Source organism: Gouania willdenowi, chromosome 22 (genome assembly GCF_900634775.1).
Source record: "Gouania willdenowi chromosome 22, fGouWil2.1, whole genome shotgun sequence".
NCBI lineage: Eukaryota > Metazoa > Chordata > Actinopteri > Blenniiformes > Gobiesocidae > Gouania > Gouania willdenowi.
In genome coordinates this window covers 26,650,825-26,665,611 of record NC_041065.1, presented here as the reverse complement: position 1 = coordinate 26,665,611, position 14,787 = coordinate 26,650,825, and the positions used below count along the sequence as shown (strand labels likewise).

Here is a 14,787-nt window from a genome sequence, read left to right as displayed (position 1 = left end):
AAACAAACCATGGAACACACATGGACATTATAGCAGCTATAGGTGTGTCAAACTCATTTTAGTTCAGGCGCCAAATCCCAAATGGGCCACAGATTACAGGGGGGAAAATTAGCTATTTTATCATTCTTGTGCCCCAGTTTGAACCTCCATGTTAAAGTATGTAAACCACCAACAATATCCAAGCAATACGTGACAGATATCAGTACCTGCAGGATCTTAAATTTCCTTGATTTTGTGACCAATTTCTATTTAATTTGGGGACATTTTGGGGAATAATTTGACGAAAATTGTAGGATTTTGGAATAATTGAGAGTACGTACTTCACCACAATCTGAGATTAAAAATGAGTGCCATCATGTGATATAAGCGTGGGAAAACTATGAGACCTATGGGGAAAATCTGCAGTTTCATTGAATTTGTGTATTTGGAGGTACCGAGATATCTACAACTGAAATAGTTGACGATTCACATAATAAGTCATGTTTTTGCTGTCATTTTAACTTTCTCCTGCGGGCCGAAATGGGAGCTGTAAAGGGCCGTATTTGGCCCTCTGGCCTTGAGTTTGACACGTGATGTCGCAGAACAACTTGACAGCCTTTTTTTTCAAAATACTGTTCAGATCAGGCCACAGGTTCTTACTTCATCCTCTGAACACACGAGCAGAGCGTTAAGTGCGTGCACAGCTGCAGACATCCCTCCTTCCACTCCGTCGTCCAGGGCGAAGCGGAGCAGGAAAAGCAGGCCGGCGTCCAGCAGAGTGGACAAGACGCTGCCCGTCAGAACGGAGCGGTACTGTCCGGCCCGAGCCTGGAGGACACAAGGAGGTAGCTACAGAACAGACACCATCTACTGCTGCTTTGATACTGTGTGTGTGCGTGCGTGCGTGCGTGCGTGCGTGCGTGCGTGTGTGTACCTTTGAGAGTATGTTGGCTAAAGTGCTGAGGGCCAAACACCGCTGTTGAATAATCTGACTGCGGGACAAAAGGAAAAGCTCCTGCAGGGAATAACCGGCCCGCTGAGGAATAAATAGTGAGAAACAAAAGGATTTGTAAACAAGGTTGACTCTGCAAAGGTATGATCATAACTACGTTACTCTGATTATTGGGTCACTCCATGTCATTTCAACACATTTTCAAGACATCCTACACTTGGGTCTCAAAAAATTCTGAAAAATGTACCAATTGTTCTGTGAATATTTAATAGGCACACTGTATATTTTTTAGTTTGATCGTATGAATCCTTTTTGAGATATGGATAATTTAGGGGGGCGGGGGGGATTGCTGGGTATGTGTCCTTCAAAGTACAACCATATCCTTCCATCACGAGAAGCTAAACCTCACAAAGTATGTATTAGAAAAAACAAAAAGAAAAGGTAGAACATGAGAAATGTGTTCATAATAAATGTTATGTTTTCAAAACTAAATGTTTTTTTGATACAATGGTTTTTATATTTTTTATGTTACTAGTGAAAGACTAAAAAACAACTAAAAGACGTAGTCATGAACATCCCCAGCCAGACTGGTTGTCTTTATAACTCACAACCTTTTCCTAAACCTAAGAACTTAGATGTAAAAAAAATGCACAAGGGCAATAACTCCGGAAAAAATATTTGCACACTTCTCATTTTGGAAGTCCATGAAGGTATTGATTCCCTGAAACCACACACCACATTTGGTTATTGTATCTTAAACGGTTTTTCAGAAAAGCTGTCCCCTTTAACTCGAACGAATGGACGGACGGAGCCCAAACCTATATCCCCCTTCACACTTTGTGGTGGGGATAATAAATGATTATATGACACAGAGGCAAGCCACAATGGCCTCGTGTAAAGAATTTTCAACATTAGCGAGTGCTGAAATAACCCAAAGTTTGTTGTCCAAAATAAAAATTCATTAGTTGCATAAAGAAAAATGGTTTTATATCCCAAGAAAGAGTAACCTTTATACTATAAAACAGAAATCAGATGTTTCTCATATTCCCACATGCAGTTATGGGCCAATGAAAAATGTAAAAAACAAAAAGTATTTTTTTCAGATTTCAAGAGACTGTAACCCAAGAACCGTGTGTGAACAGTCTATGTACATAGCTCAAAGCTGATTAAATTACAGGGAGCTGAGGCATATGCTAAGTTGTTTACTGAAGGCCCAAACATGTTCCAGCCCGAGGGCCCGACAAACTTATTTCCAATTTTGAGGGCCTGGCATGTCCACTAGATAAGATGTATAGCAGATAGTTTTATATATTCTGAGAGAGTAGGTGGAGCTATATTAATATACTAAATTTCAGTTTCCTATGTGGTGTAGTTCCTGAGATATTGGAAGCTGAAAATGGAAGAAAAATAAAATCGACACATTTTCGCTGGACTTTCACTAAATTATCCCTATTTTAAAAAGTGTTCATCCGATCAAACTAAACATTTACAGTGTGCCAATTGAATTATTAAGGAACAATTGGTGAAAATTTCAGAATTATTGAGACCAAAGTGTGTGGGCCATTTGCTGAAATGACAGAGTTTGCCTTCAACACACCTCGGGCTCCTCTCCGTGGTGGTGCAAACCTAAGTGAGTGGGCAAGTCCTCAGCGGGTGGAATTAAAGTCCCGGCAAAGTCGAATCGGGCTTGCATGGCCTGTCGGACAACATGCAAAACACAAAAGACAAACAATTAGACTCAGTCAAACCAATAAAGAGATGTTTTAATTTTCAGTCACTCCTTTACTTTCTCAGTGCCTTTTCTTCTGGGTGCAGGTAAGTCTGACATCCACTCCAGCTTCTCAGACTCTACTTTGTCCATGTGGACCCATTCTTTCTGAGGATTCACTGGCAAAACCTCTGCATTCATAAAAACGTAAGTTTGAGTTCAATTATGCAATATAATAAATGTGTTTGCAAGAAAGTAGTCTCATACCGACAAATGCAAACATCTAGAAAGTGGATGTTTTGAATTATCTATTCTTTAGTCAAAATCAGGCCTTTATTCCAGTGTTTTTCAACCTTGGGGACCCCATGTGGGGTCGCAAGAAATGTCTAGTAATTGATAAATGGAAGAAAAAAAACAACTACTGATTAAAAAAAAAAACATATATATATATTGGAATATTGTTTTTTAAATTAAAACGACACAATCTTAAACAACTATTCTATACTCAAATACTGTATAAATATAGGGCAAATACAATATATTATAAAAATGTCTGAGCTGGCACATCTTGTGACTTTGAGCACTATAATCCTGACTATTATGTATTTGTAACACAGCATAACAAACATGCTAAAAGACAAATTTTAGGAAGAGAAAAATGCTTTTGGGGTCACCAGAAATTTGTGATGTTGAATTAAAAAAAGGTTTTTGCTTTAGTCCTTTCGTATCAGTGTATTTCATCTGAACATTTTTCGGTTTTTTTACACTGAGTAATATTAAGGTTTATTTTAATATTTCACCTTAACAGCAAAGATCATATCACAGAAATAAAAATTATAATAAAAAATTGCTACTTGTCACTGGACGTGATGATGACAGCTGTCCATCTTCCTCATCCATCTGCACTTCCTGTGTTTTTTGAGCAGATGTAGAAACACCGAGAGGCTTTGATTCGCTGCTCTCACTTTGATCATTTTCGCTCCTTTTGTCTCCTGAGGTTGTGGATGTGGAAGCAGAGAGTGGAAAGCTCTGAGCTGTACGAGATCGAACAAACTCCACCAGCCGTGGATCTTAGAAGCGGAAATAATTAAAAAAAAAAGATGTGATTATCACACAGGAAACCAACAATCGATGAAGAATCCAATATAAGGTTGACTTTTCTCTTACCAAGCTGAGACAAGAGCTTCTTCTGCTCCTCCACTATCTCAGACTGGGACATTCCCTGCAGATTGGCCCGGTTCTCCCTGTGGATCCTCATGGTCTCTACTGTGCTATTGGGGCCTGGCAGGCCTTGACCCGACACCAGACGCGGCCCTGAGGAAAACCATGATTCCAGTAAACGGTAAAAGAGGCGAAAAGTGCATCCGAGCTGCTGCGTGAACCGTACGACACAGAATCCCACTCACGATCTCCAGCAGCTTCGCACTGATCAGTCTCCATGTTGGATTCACAGGAGAGCGTTTTCTCTGCAGGAGCAGCAGGAGTCTGACTCTCCTCACCTGAGCACGTCAACGCTGTCTTAGCTTCCTTTTGTCTCTGAGCAGCAAACTGACGAGAAAAGATGCTTTTCCTTCCTCCATTTGACGAGAGCGTCATCTGTTGGCAGACGTACAAGGAACAGGATCACAATAAAACATTTAAAAATCATAATAAAATTAAAAAAAATACATTTCATACAATTATTTTAATATGTTAATTTATCTGTATTACATTTACATATTTGTACATTTGTATTGTATTTTACTGGAATATGTGCACTTGTATTTAATTAAAAGTAATTTGCTTAATTTATGTATTTTCTTTCTTTTCATCTGTAATATTTCTTGAGCCTCTGTAAAAAAAAGTTATTCCCCTTTGGGATCAATAAAGTATTTACTTTTTCAAGTAAATTTAGACAAGAAAATTATTAAGAATATTTAGAATTTAATTTAGAAAACAAAAAAAAAAAAAGAAAAGAAAAAGCATTGAAAATCTTTAAAAAAAACTGCAAACAATTATTTTCATGGAATAAACCAGTGTTTCTCAAAAGGGGATACGCAATGGTACTACAGGGGGTAAATCATTATGCTCTGTAGTTGTTTTTATATAATATTCTGAGCAAAATGTTGTAGCTGGACAAAGGGAAGTACTTGGATTCAGAAATATTGAAAACCATTGGATTAAATGATTCGATGCATTTATTTTTGGCAGATTACATAAACTCATCAACGTTCCAAAGACAACGGCTTACAGGTTAATAACAGTTTGTTTACTGATGTCTTCTTACCAGACCAGTGGTCTGAGATCGGTGCAGAACTTTTGGAAAAGCCATTCCTGTGAACGCAGGCAGAGAGACAGGAACCGAGCTGGTGTCCCTCTCCTTGGAGAAAAAAAAAAGTCAAGCACATTAAAAGATTTATTACAAAAATACATTTTAAAAAAAATCACTTTTTTGAGTGTCTTCTGTAAATTTCACTTATTAACAAAAACATCACTGTTCTTATTGAAAGATATTTTCCTTTCTCGTCACTTGTCTGCAATAATACTAGCAAGTACTGGTAAACAAAGCTCACTTGATTGATGGATTCATGTGTATTTTTTTTCACATATTTTGATAGGAAACAGAAACCTCTATCTGATGCACTGTACGTACAACGATCCTGGAGAGAACAGCAGTGAGGTGATGGTCATGTGTGTCCAGCCTTTCTTCAGCATCCTCATCCTCAAAGGCGACACGAGTGGCTTTACTCTTCTTAGGAGGAGCTGGAGTCAGAGATGGAAGCTCATCAGGTAGATCTGCAATGAACAAGTCAACAGATATATACATTTATGTATATATACAGTAGATAGTCTGCCCATGCATGTATGTATACAGTATATACATATGTGAGTGTTTGTGTACATGGACTGTATGTATATATGTATGTACGATAGGGGTGTCGGTCCGATATTAGCCTGAAAACAAATACCAGATTCAAATTTCCGGATTCTCCGATTATTATTATTGTTTTTTTTCCCCAATTCATTTTTTATTTATTTTATTCAATTGTAGAATACTGTAGATATTATGTTGAAGGTTAAAATATATGTAACCAATTGGTTAATAATAAATGGGTCAGTTTTTCTCACACCTACTGTTGCTGACTAATGTTCTCTGTTTGAGTAACATCACTTGATCAAGCCTTTTCTAACATTCCACACTACAAAACAAGTAATTATTATTTTTCTTTTTTTTAAATGAAAAAAATTTATGTGTAATTCATGCTGATATCTGATCAATATCGGTATCAACCGATACACAAGGCTGCAATATCAGTATCATATCGGAAATGAAAAAGTTGTATCAGGACATCCCTAATGTATGTACTTGTGTAACCTCATATGTGTGTATATTGTGTGTATATGGATATATGTAAAACTCTGTACATAACCTTTTCCCATTTATAACACTTATAACTTAATTGTAAATTTTATTCTACATATACATATATAGTGATACCCTATTTTTATTTTATTCTATTTTATTGTTTTGCACATCACAATGCTATTTAATTGCTATTTTTTAAATATTTATTATTTTTGTTTGTACATCGTTCTATGTCACACTTGCTTTGACAATGTAAACTTGTTTATCATGTCAATAAAGCTGTTTTGAATTGAATTCAATTGAATTGAAATTACAGCTCAAGCAGAAGATGTGACGCATTCACTAGGGTTAGGGTTAATTACATTTTCCAATTACAATTGCGTCTTCCATTAACCATGTTCAATTACAACTCAATTTCGATTACTGTGACCAACATATTTTTTCAATTACAATTTCAATTATAATAACGCCATATTTGTAATTAATTATCAATTACAATTATAATTGACCCTGGAACGCAAACTGAATAGTCTTGGACCGTAACCTTCGATGGTGACCACATCTTTCTGACTCTCCTCTCTGTGTCCTCCATCTTTTCCAGCTTCTCCTCGACGTTTGACAGGATGACGGACGACGCTCGCAGCAGACGGAGCGCCAGACGTCAGGAATTGATTCTGCTCTCGCAGAATGTCCGCCTCGGAGTCAGTAGGTTTGGGACGTCGCAGCATCCCTCTGAGAAACACAAGAGGACAATAGTGTTTATTTGTGTTTATCTGCGTTACGTCTGCAATAAGACGATGTACCACATGTTTCAAACCTTTTAGAGGAGGGGTGTCAAACTCATTTTCACTGACGGGCCAAACACAGAACAGTTTGTGGGCCGGTGTCAAGGACGTTAGTTTACCTCGTACTGAGATCGATTATGAGCATATCTACCGGAAAATTAACTTTTGCTTAAAAAAAAAAATTCAGTTTTTGTTTAGGTGGAGTTTTATTGAATTTGGGGAGTTGTACGGAGTGAGAGTATCTACAACTTATATAATGATTATTTATTACAAAGCATCATGTTTTTGCTGTAATTTAACTTTGAACACAATCTTTGACAATATCTGACACGTGTTTTAGAGCAGTGGTTCTCCACTGGTGGGTCAGGACTAGGGATGTAACGATTAATCGTAAGGCAGTTAAAAATCGATTCATAGGTATCACGGTTCACATCGATGCTCTGAAAATTGAATCGCAGTACTTTTTTTATATATTCATCCTTCTTGTCCAAAAGTGTAGGCGGCGGGCGGAATCTGCAACTACTTTCTTTCTGGCCGCCTTCTACTCTTAAACATGTTCATAAATGGTTCCTTACCCTTTTAGCACCGAAAGAATATCTGTAATATTACGTGAATATCTGTAAAAGTCACATTTTTCTATTAGCTCTGTCTGCTAGCATAGCATCTCTTCTACACTGCAAGGATATCTGCATGCCAACCGACCACTGGGTTACCAGCGCCCTCTGCTGGTCCAAACAAATATCTGACGTAAATACAGTGCAGACTGTTTTTTTTTTGTTTTTTTTTAAAGTCCAATTGTTAAGACACAAAATACATTTTCAGTTGCACTCTTAAAAAGAAAAAGAACTATGATGTAGTTTTGCATTGTTTACTATAGAACCACAATTTAAATTAATAGGCTTCTTCTTCATTTGTATTATTCCTTTATTTATTTCATTCAAGATTTATTTTTAGTTAAATTGCATTGTTTTGAATAGTTTATCAAGGGATTCTTTTGACAATGAAAAATAAAAGGAAATTAGTACAATATTTTCTATTTATTTTTTTTGGAGTTGAGTGAATCGTTACATCCCTAGTAGGGACCCAAAAGTGGGTCGCGGACCTGTACTGGGTGGGTCACGGACAGCTGGTCAACAATAAATAAATACTTAATGTATCTCGTGTTGGACTTCTCTTATTTTGAAAGAAACATTTTCTTTTGACAGGCAGGCTGTGAAATGCATGTTGCACAAGAAAATATATAAATCTATGTTTTTAAAAATCAGCTAGTTTCGAAAAACTAAATTTGGTTGGTTGAATTCTTAAAAAAAAGTGGGTTAACATTTAATGAACATGGCAAAATGTGGGTCCCAGGGTGAGGCCAGTTGAGAACCTCTGTTTTAGAGGATTAAATTCATCCCACAGGAGAAAATAAAAATGATAGCGATACATTTTTCCAAATTCTTAACGTTTTACTTTAATTAAATACAAATTTGTCAGAAAATCAAAGAAATTTAAGTGAAGATCCTGCAGGGTAGATGGAATTTTTTTTTAAATTTTATTTTAATTTAATTTAATCTAATCATTGTTGGTCTCTAGTTTGCATTTCTACATATAAATAAGTGGTAAAATATGTATGACACTGATAATATCAAAGCAATAAGTGACTGATATCAGTCCTAGCTCGATCTTCAATTTCAATTTATTTTTTGATTTTGAGACCCGTTTTTTATGTAATTTGGGGAAATTCTGCGAAATGATATGAAGTAATTTGCAGGTTTTGGGGAAAAAAAATTACAATTCTTTTAACAATTTGAGATTCAAAATTACTGCCATCATGTGATATAAGAATGAGGAAAATGTGAGCCCTGTTTATATTGTGGAGTTTCATTGAGCATTATTTTGGAGATGTCAACAAGTGAATTAGTTGGTTATTCACACAATTATTAATGGCTTCTTTAATTTATTTATTTATTTATTTTTTTTAAACTTTCTTTTACGGGCCAAACTGGATGCCCTAAAGGGCCAGATTTGGCCTCCGGGCCACGAGTTTGACACTTATGCCTTACATCATTTACATATGATTTTCTCCACCTATGATCCACTTAAGATCAAAGCGCTCCATTTGGCCTCTCATGTCTGTTATCATCTGTGATCCTGTCCATTAGTGTAAACACAAAGGGATTCAGAACTCATCCCTGATGGACTCCCAGCGCTGCCCTAAACCACTGACTGCTAATATATGTACATGTATGCTAATATATGTACATGTATTCTGAAACAATTGCACTAAATAAGTGCATTGATCAGAACATCTCTATCATTTCTAATATATATTACTAAAAAAATACTGATGCACAGATAGCAACAGTAGCACTTTAGCTTCCTGACAGCTTTACTGGTGACAGGATTCAGCTCTGAACGCTTTAGTTAGTCTCTATATTTATTAATGTAATATAAAGTATCAGAAGAGACAAACGTTCATCTAAATACCATCTTAATGTGTCTGTATCATCTGCAGGAAGCGTGACGTTCTCACGTGTCCCCCAGTTTACATCATCACCTGAACCTAATCAACAGCTTCTTATCAGAATTATTCTATTGTCTTATTATTATTAAACATCATACATGAGCATTTTCGAGCAGTTTGGCAGATGTGACGCAGATAAATGCCTACCTTTATTTACAACCTGTGTCCAGGACGAAGTGAAACACCAGTTCACACGCGGAACTGTTTCATTGTAACACAACACGCGCCACCTTCAAAATAAAAGCCCACAAAGTAGTAACGCGGAAAGACGCTGTTACAGTTACATTTGGTGATTATGTTAACTGGTGGTGGACTTACCACAGGTTTTTCAGTTGATACCAGACGTAAAAGTGGTATGGTAACACAATTTTCTGTTGATACCAGACGTAAAAGTTATTTTACTATTATTATTATTATTATTATTAGAAGCAATATAGTAAATATATTATTAAAATTTTATTTTTTGGATGAATAAAACATACATAGTCTTAACTTTAGACATGATTAAAAAATACATAAAATGTAATATATAATGTATAATAATACAGACAATGAAAGGAGAACTAGTTATCTTTGTAAGTGAATAAACTTGCGAGAACGACAAAGATTTGTATGTTGCTAATATATGCTTTTTCTTCCCGTACGGTCTCGTTTTTTTTTTTTTTTTTGATACTACATTGGATACTTCCGCCCGAGAGTGACGCAGCCGGAAGTGGGAGAACTATTCAAAGGGACACCAGTTGCACCACAACACCGCTCTCTTTATATTGCCGGTCAGCTTTCTGACATATTCCGTGTTGTATTCAGGTTTCATCGGCATTTGTGTCTTAATTGCTGCATGATGTCGAAGCTCTGCTGGCCTCAAGTTATTCTCTTTGGGGACTCGATCACACAGGTTAGTAGAACACTTTGCACAGAAGCTGCTGTGTGTGTTATAAGGAACAAACTCTGTGAGTACTTTCGGTTTTGGAGAACGAGGCTGTTGGAAAACAGTGCAATAACAAACTAGTAGTGATGGGTTGATAGAATTCACGATACGATATTCCAGAAAAAATAACAATGCAAGCTACCCCATATTTTTTCATAATTTGTATTCCTGTTAATGATTTATCAGTTGACATTAATTACATTTTAAAAGGGACTATCTTGTTCTTCTGAGTTAATTTATTATGCTTTTATTAAAGAGTGATATTTTTTAGTAAGTACTTGGGATTGTTAGATAAAGAGGAAGTGGAAGAGAAAGCTGAACCATTACAAGCCAACCAACAAAGTTGAATCAATACAGGAATGAACAAAGGGTTTGGTCAGATTTTTCTTGTTTGTTTGTTTTTTGGGGGTTTTAGAGTCATGTTTAGGGGTATGGGGGGAAAAAAATTGATTTGCGGATCGCGAAGTTTTAAAATTTAGTTTTATTTGATTTGATTTTTTGCACCTTATTTTCCTCATACTTTTCTGGTCAGTGTGTTCCATGACATAGAGCACATGTGCAGTATTCAGTCAGTGTTCAAACTGACACAATAGGATACATTTGTACTTGTTTTTGTGCATTGTCAGTAACTGTGTGTAATTTCTCCTTTATGTTCTCACTTACAGTGGTTACAATGCTTTCGATAGTTACTTAATGCACTTTATTTTATGATGGCAGTGTGTAACACTAAAAATAAATAATAAATTGGATGTTTTGAAGCAAATAGTTTTGACTCAGTTTGTCCTCTGGAATGATCAATATCTTCTGATGAACATATACAGCAACTTGATTTTTCATCTCTGTGTTTAATTTTGATCTTAACTAGGTAGAATATTGCAAATATCGTAATATTGTGATAATATTGTATTTAGATACATATCGTATTGCAACATCCTTGCCAATACTCACCCCTAGTCATGTGTATTTTTGTTGTTGTTTTGTGTATTTTTCAGTTTTTTTTTTTTTTTTGTGTACATTTGTCATAATTTGGCTGTTTTTGCAGTGGTTTTGTGTATTTTTGTTGTCCTTATTTGTATTTTTCTATCATTTCGTGTGTTACTGAAGTAATTCTGTCTGTTTATTAAAGAGGCCTGCCCTAAACTGTTTATGTGGTCTCTTTCAGTTCTCCTTCCAGCCCTGTGGTTGGGGTGGAGACATTGCAGACAAACTTGCGCGGTAGGCAGATTTAATTACTCTCAGCTCCTTTATCTCGCACGGTCACAAAGTCTAACCAATACATATCTGTAAATATTCTGAGAAGCTGATTTGTGTCTTCCTCTCAGAAAATGTGACGTAGTAAACCGAGGACTGTCTGGATACAACTCTCGATGGGCCAAGATTGTTCTTCCTCGTCTCATCAGCCGCCAAAACGCAGCCGATAACATAGCGGCGGTCACTGTCTTCTTTGGAGCCAACGACTGCGCTTTAGAAGGTACGGTTTGACATCATCAATTAGTAGGGATGTAACGATTAATCGTAAGGCAGTTAAAAGTCGATTAATAGGTATCACGATTGACATCGATACTTTGAAAATTGAATAGCAGTACTTTTTCTAAACAGCAGAGGGCGCTATATATTTATCCCTTCTCTTGTCCAGCAGTGGACAAGCGGCGGGCGGAATCTGCTACTACTTTCTTTCTGGCCGCCTTCTACTCTTAAACATGTAAATAAATGATTCCTTACCCCTTTAGCACCAAAAGAATATCTGTAATATTACGTGAATATCTGTAAAAGTCACGTTTTTCTATTAGCTCTGTCTGCTAGCATAGCATCTCTTCTTCACTGCAAGAATTTCTGCATGCCAACCGACCACTGGGTTACCAGCGCCCTCTGCTGGTTCAAACAAATATCTGATGTAAATCAGTGCAATGATGTTTTTTTTAAAAGTCCAATTGTTAAGGCACAAAATACATTTTCAGTTGCACTTTTAAAAAGAAAAAGAACTATTATGCAGTTTAAACCAGAATTTAAATTAATCGGCTTCTTCATTTGTATTATTCCTTTATATTTTTCATTCAAGATTTATTTTTAGTTAAATTGCATTGTTTTGAATAGTTTATCAAGGGATTTTTTGACAATGAAAAATAAAAGGAAAATAATACAGTATTTTCTAGTTTTTTTTTTCCCAAAAAAAATAAAGGAATATTTTTCAGTCATCATTTGACTACAGTCCCATTTTGTAAAATAAATTGTGAGAGAATCATATCGTGAATCGAATCAAATCGTATCGGGAGTTGAGTGAATCGTTGCATCCCTATCAATTAGCCATGAGCGAACTGTTACTTTGGCTGAAATTTGCAGTTGCGTCCCCGGGCATAATGTGCTTGTAAGTGTGCTGATTGTGGCTGTTTGATGACAGATAAGAATCCACAGCAGCACGTTCCTCTGCACGAGTACTCTGAGAACCTGAAGGAAATCAGCAGATTCCTCACTTCAGCTGGTGTGTCACCTGACCGAGTCATCTTCATCACTCCTCCTCCCGTTCATGAACCTGCATGGGACAAAGGGTGTGTTCTCAAAGGTGAACCTGGACTCCTGTTATTTTCCTTTAGTATGAGGTTGTTTTTTTACATTTTTGGACTCTTGCAGGCTGTTGTCTGGATCGTCACAACTCGGTGGTTGGGCAGTATGCTCAGGCGTGTGTCCAGGCAGGAACTGAGTGCAGTTCAGACGTCCTGGATCTCTGGACTCTCATGCAGGAAGATGGACAGGTAAGTGGTTTGTGACTAGTGATGCACCAAAATTATGGCCACCAAAAATGCCGCAATTAAAGCACAGAGCGGTTTGTGCGTCTCTAAGAACATGCTTGGATAATAAATAAAGCAAAAAATGCTGATTTCCATCAAGAACTTCACTGCACTTTGTTTTTTAATGAGAATATATTTATTTTGACTCTCTTTCAGCAACCCAGTCAGTTATAAGCCTATGCATTATTATTTAATGTATGAGTAGGGTAAGTTCAACATTTTATTTTATATAATTTATTTATATTGATTTATTCTTTGTAGCATTAATATTCATTTAAATTGCAGTGTTTTAACTTTAGTGGTTAGTACACATTCAGAGCAATAAAAACAATGGGACTAATAATTTGCATGAGAATTTATTTAGCCATTTTCGGCCTTGGCTTTCAGTTTTGGCTAAGAATTTTCATTTTGGTGCATCTCTTTGTGAATCCAGAGTTGTGCATTAAACAGATTAACTTTAAGTATTAGTGTGTGTGTCTAACCTGTTCTGTGCTCTACAGGACTACACAGTTTACCTGTCTGATGGGCTGCATCTTTCAGCCAAAGGAAACCAGTTTGTGGCCCAGCACCTTTGGACGCTGCTGGAGAGACGTTTAGCAGACTTGCCTTTCATCCTCCCGTACTGGAGAGACGTGGACGCAAAGAATCCAGAGAGCAGCCTCCTCTGTGAGCAGTGAAGAGATGGAAGCACCAACACTCTAGTCTACATGACTCCTAATAGGGTTTTCTGCAGAGATGGCAGCACACAGACTGAACTGCAGCCCTTCAGGAATTAAAGCCAATGCTTTACAGCAGGGGTGTCAGTCATTTTAGTCCACGACCAGTTTGATCTCAGGTGAGCCGCAGAATATAGGCAGAACAAGTCATTTCGACATTAATGTGCCCTAGTTGGCACTCACACATATAAATGGTATGTAAAACACTGATAATATCCAAGCACTAAGTGACAGATACAATAGGATTTCACGGGAAAAATACATTTTTCTATTTACTGCAAACACAATTTCTGCATTTTTTTTTTTTTGTGTTGCTGGACACGTCTTTCAGACTCATGTTTATACATGACACAAAATCTCTCCTGGTGACACTGTCCTATGCAGGCCAGATACTATCATACTGATAACATTTACCAAGGCCTCTTCTCAGAGACTCTGTCATTGTTATGCTTAGCGCTACCAGCAGCATGCAAAACCCTGAGAGCACAGAAGAGCTACAGATTCACTAGACACACTGAATCACTGACGGGCCTGCTTAAAAACCCTTTGACCAAATAAACCACATGTCCGCATCTGACCAGTACCTCTACAACTTGACTCCGTCTCATTCCATTCAAAACTGCCACAACACATGTATTTCGATTGGAAATTTAGTGCAATTACAACTTATTAGAACATTTTATTCGGGAGAAATCCCACTGACAAACATCGGTTTGCAACTCGCAGCAAGTAAAGCGACACTATTGCCACGAAAAATTAGGAAATTGTTTTGCCTCGCACAAAAAAAATTTGTCATATTCGTGAAGGTTTCACAATCTCTGTGAGACTGGGCTGACAGATATTGGTCACTAAAGGCTTCCACCTAAATTTTATTGACTTTGTATCAATTTTTTTCTTATTATTTTAATTAGGAACATTTGGCAAAACAGTTTAAGGAAAATTGCTTTTGGAGAAAAAAATCTGAGAAAGTGTGAGCGCTGTAAATATTGTCAGAAACCTTGTAACTTATAATGTACTGACCATCTGTCAATGTATTAATTTCACATTAAAATAATTTTTTTGTTGTTGACGTTGAGTT

The 14,787-nt window shown here is 36.7% G+C and overlaps 2 protein-coding genes across 6 annotated transcripts in view; one reads left to right on the top strand and one right to left on the bottom strand.

Annotated features, from left to right (window-relative positions):
* The window catches only part of rpap1 (RNA polymerase II associated protein 1), a 45,000-nt gene extending 35,461 nt beyond the window's left edge, over positions 1-9,539 (bottom strand). For 4 of the 5 annotated variants that reach the window (XM_028437615.1, XM_028437617.1, XM_028437618.1 and 1 more), the window contains exons 1-11: positions 9,427-9,539; positions 6,530-6,717; positions 5,272-5,414; positions 4,906-4,998; positions 4,046-4,235; positions 3,807-3,953; positions 3,491-3,709; positions 2,718-2,830; positions 2,529-2,627; positions 914-1,015; positions 640-807 (exon numbers count right to left, since the gene is read on the bottom strand). In XM_028437615.1, coding sequence (XP_028293416.1) covers positions 640-807; positions 914-1,015; positions 2,529-2,627; positions 2,718-2,830; positions 3,491-3,709; positions 3,807-3,953; positions 4,046-4,235; positions 4,906-4,998; positions 5,272-5,414; positions 6,530-6,713 — 1,458 coding nt within the window. In that variant the 5' untranslated portion in view covers positions 6,714-6,717; positions 9,427-9,539. The remainder of the gene's footprint in view (positions 1-639; positions 808-913; positions 1,016-2,528; positions 2,628-2,717; positions 2,831-3,490; positions 3,710-3,806; positions 3,954-4,045; positions 4,236-4,905; positions 4,999-5,271; positions 5,415-6,529; positions 6,718-9,426) is intronic. The other variant, XM_028437616.1, reaches the window with a different exon arrangement.
* A 465-nt stretch (positions 9,540-10,004) lies between these two features.
* On the top strand, positions 10,005-14,778 carry iah1 (isoamyl acetate hydrolyzing esterase 1 (putative)). The gene is made up of 6 exons (XM_028438928.1): positions 10,005-10,174; positions 11,370-11,422; positions 11,530-11,678; positions 12,606-12,767; positions 12,836-12,957; positions 13,494-14,778. Exons 1-6 carry the CDS (start codon positions 10,118-10,120, stop codon positions 13,668-13,670), a joined length of 720 nt encoding a protein of 239 aa, XP_028294729.1. The 5' UTR covers positions 10,005-10,117; the 3' UTR covers positions 13,671-14,778.
* The last annotated feature ends 9 nt before the right edge of the window (positions 14,779-14,787 follow it).

Excerpts from the sequence above, each read along its gene's own strand:
- iah1 (XM_028438928.1), top strand. The coding sequence starts at position 10,118 with ATGATGTCGAAGCTCTGCTGGCCTCAAGTTATTCTCTTTGGGGACTCG. Across the intron at positions 10,175-11,369 it reads TTGGGGACTCGATCACACAG|TTCTCCTTCCAGCCCTGTGG; the intron begins GTTAGTAGAACA and ends GGTCTCTTTCAG. Across the intron at positions 11,679-12,605 it reads CAACGACTGCGCTTTAGAAG|ATAAGAATCCACAGCAGCAC; the intron begins GTACGGTTTGAC and ends GTTTGATGACAG.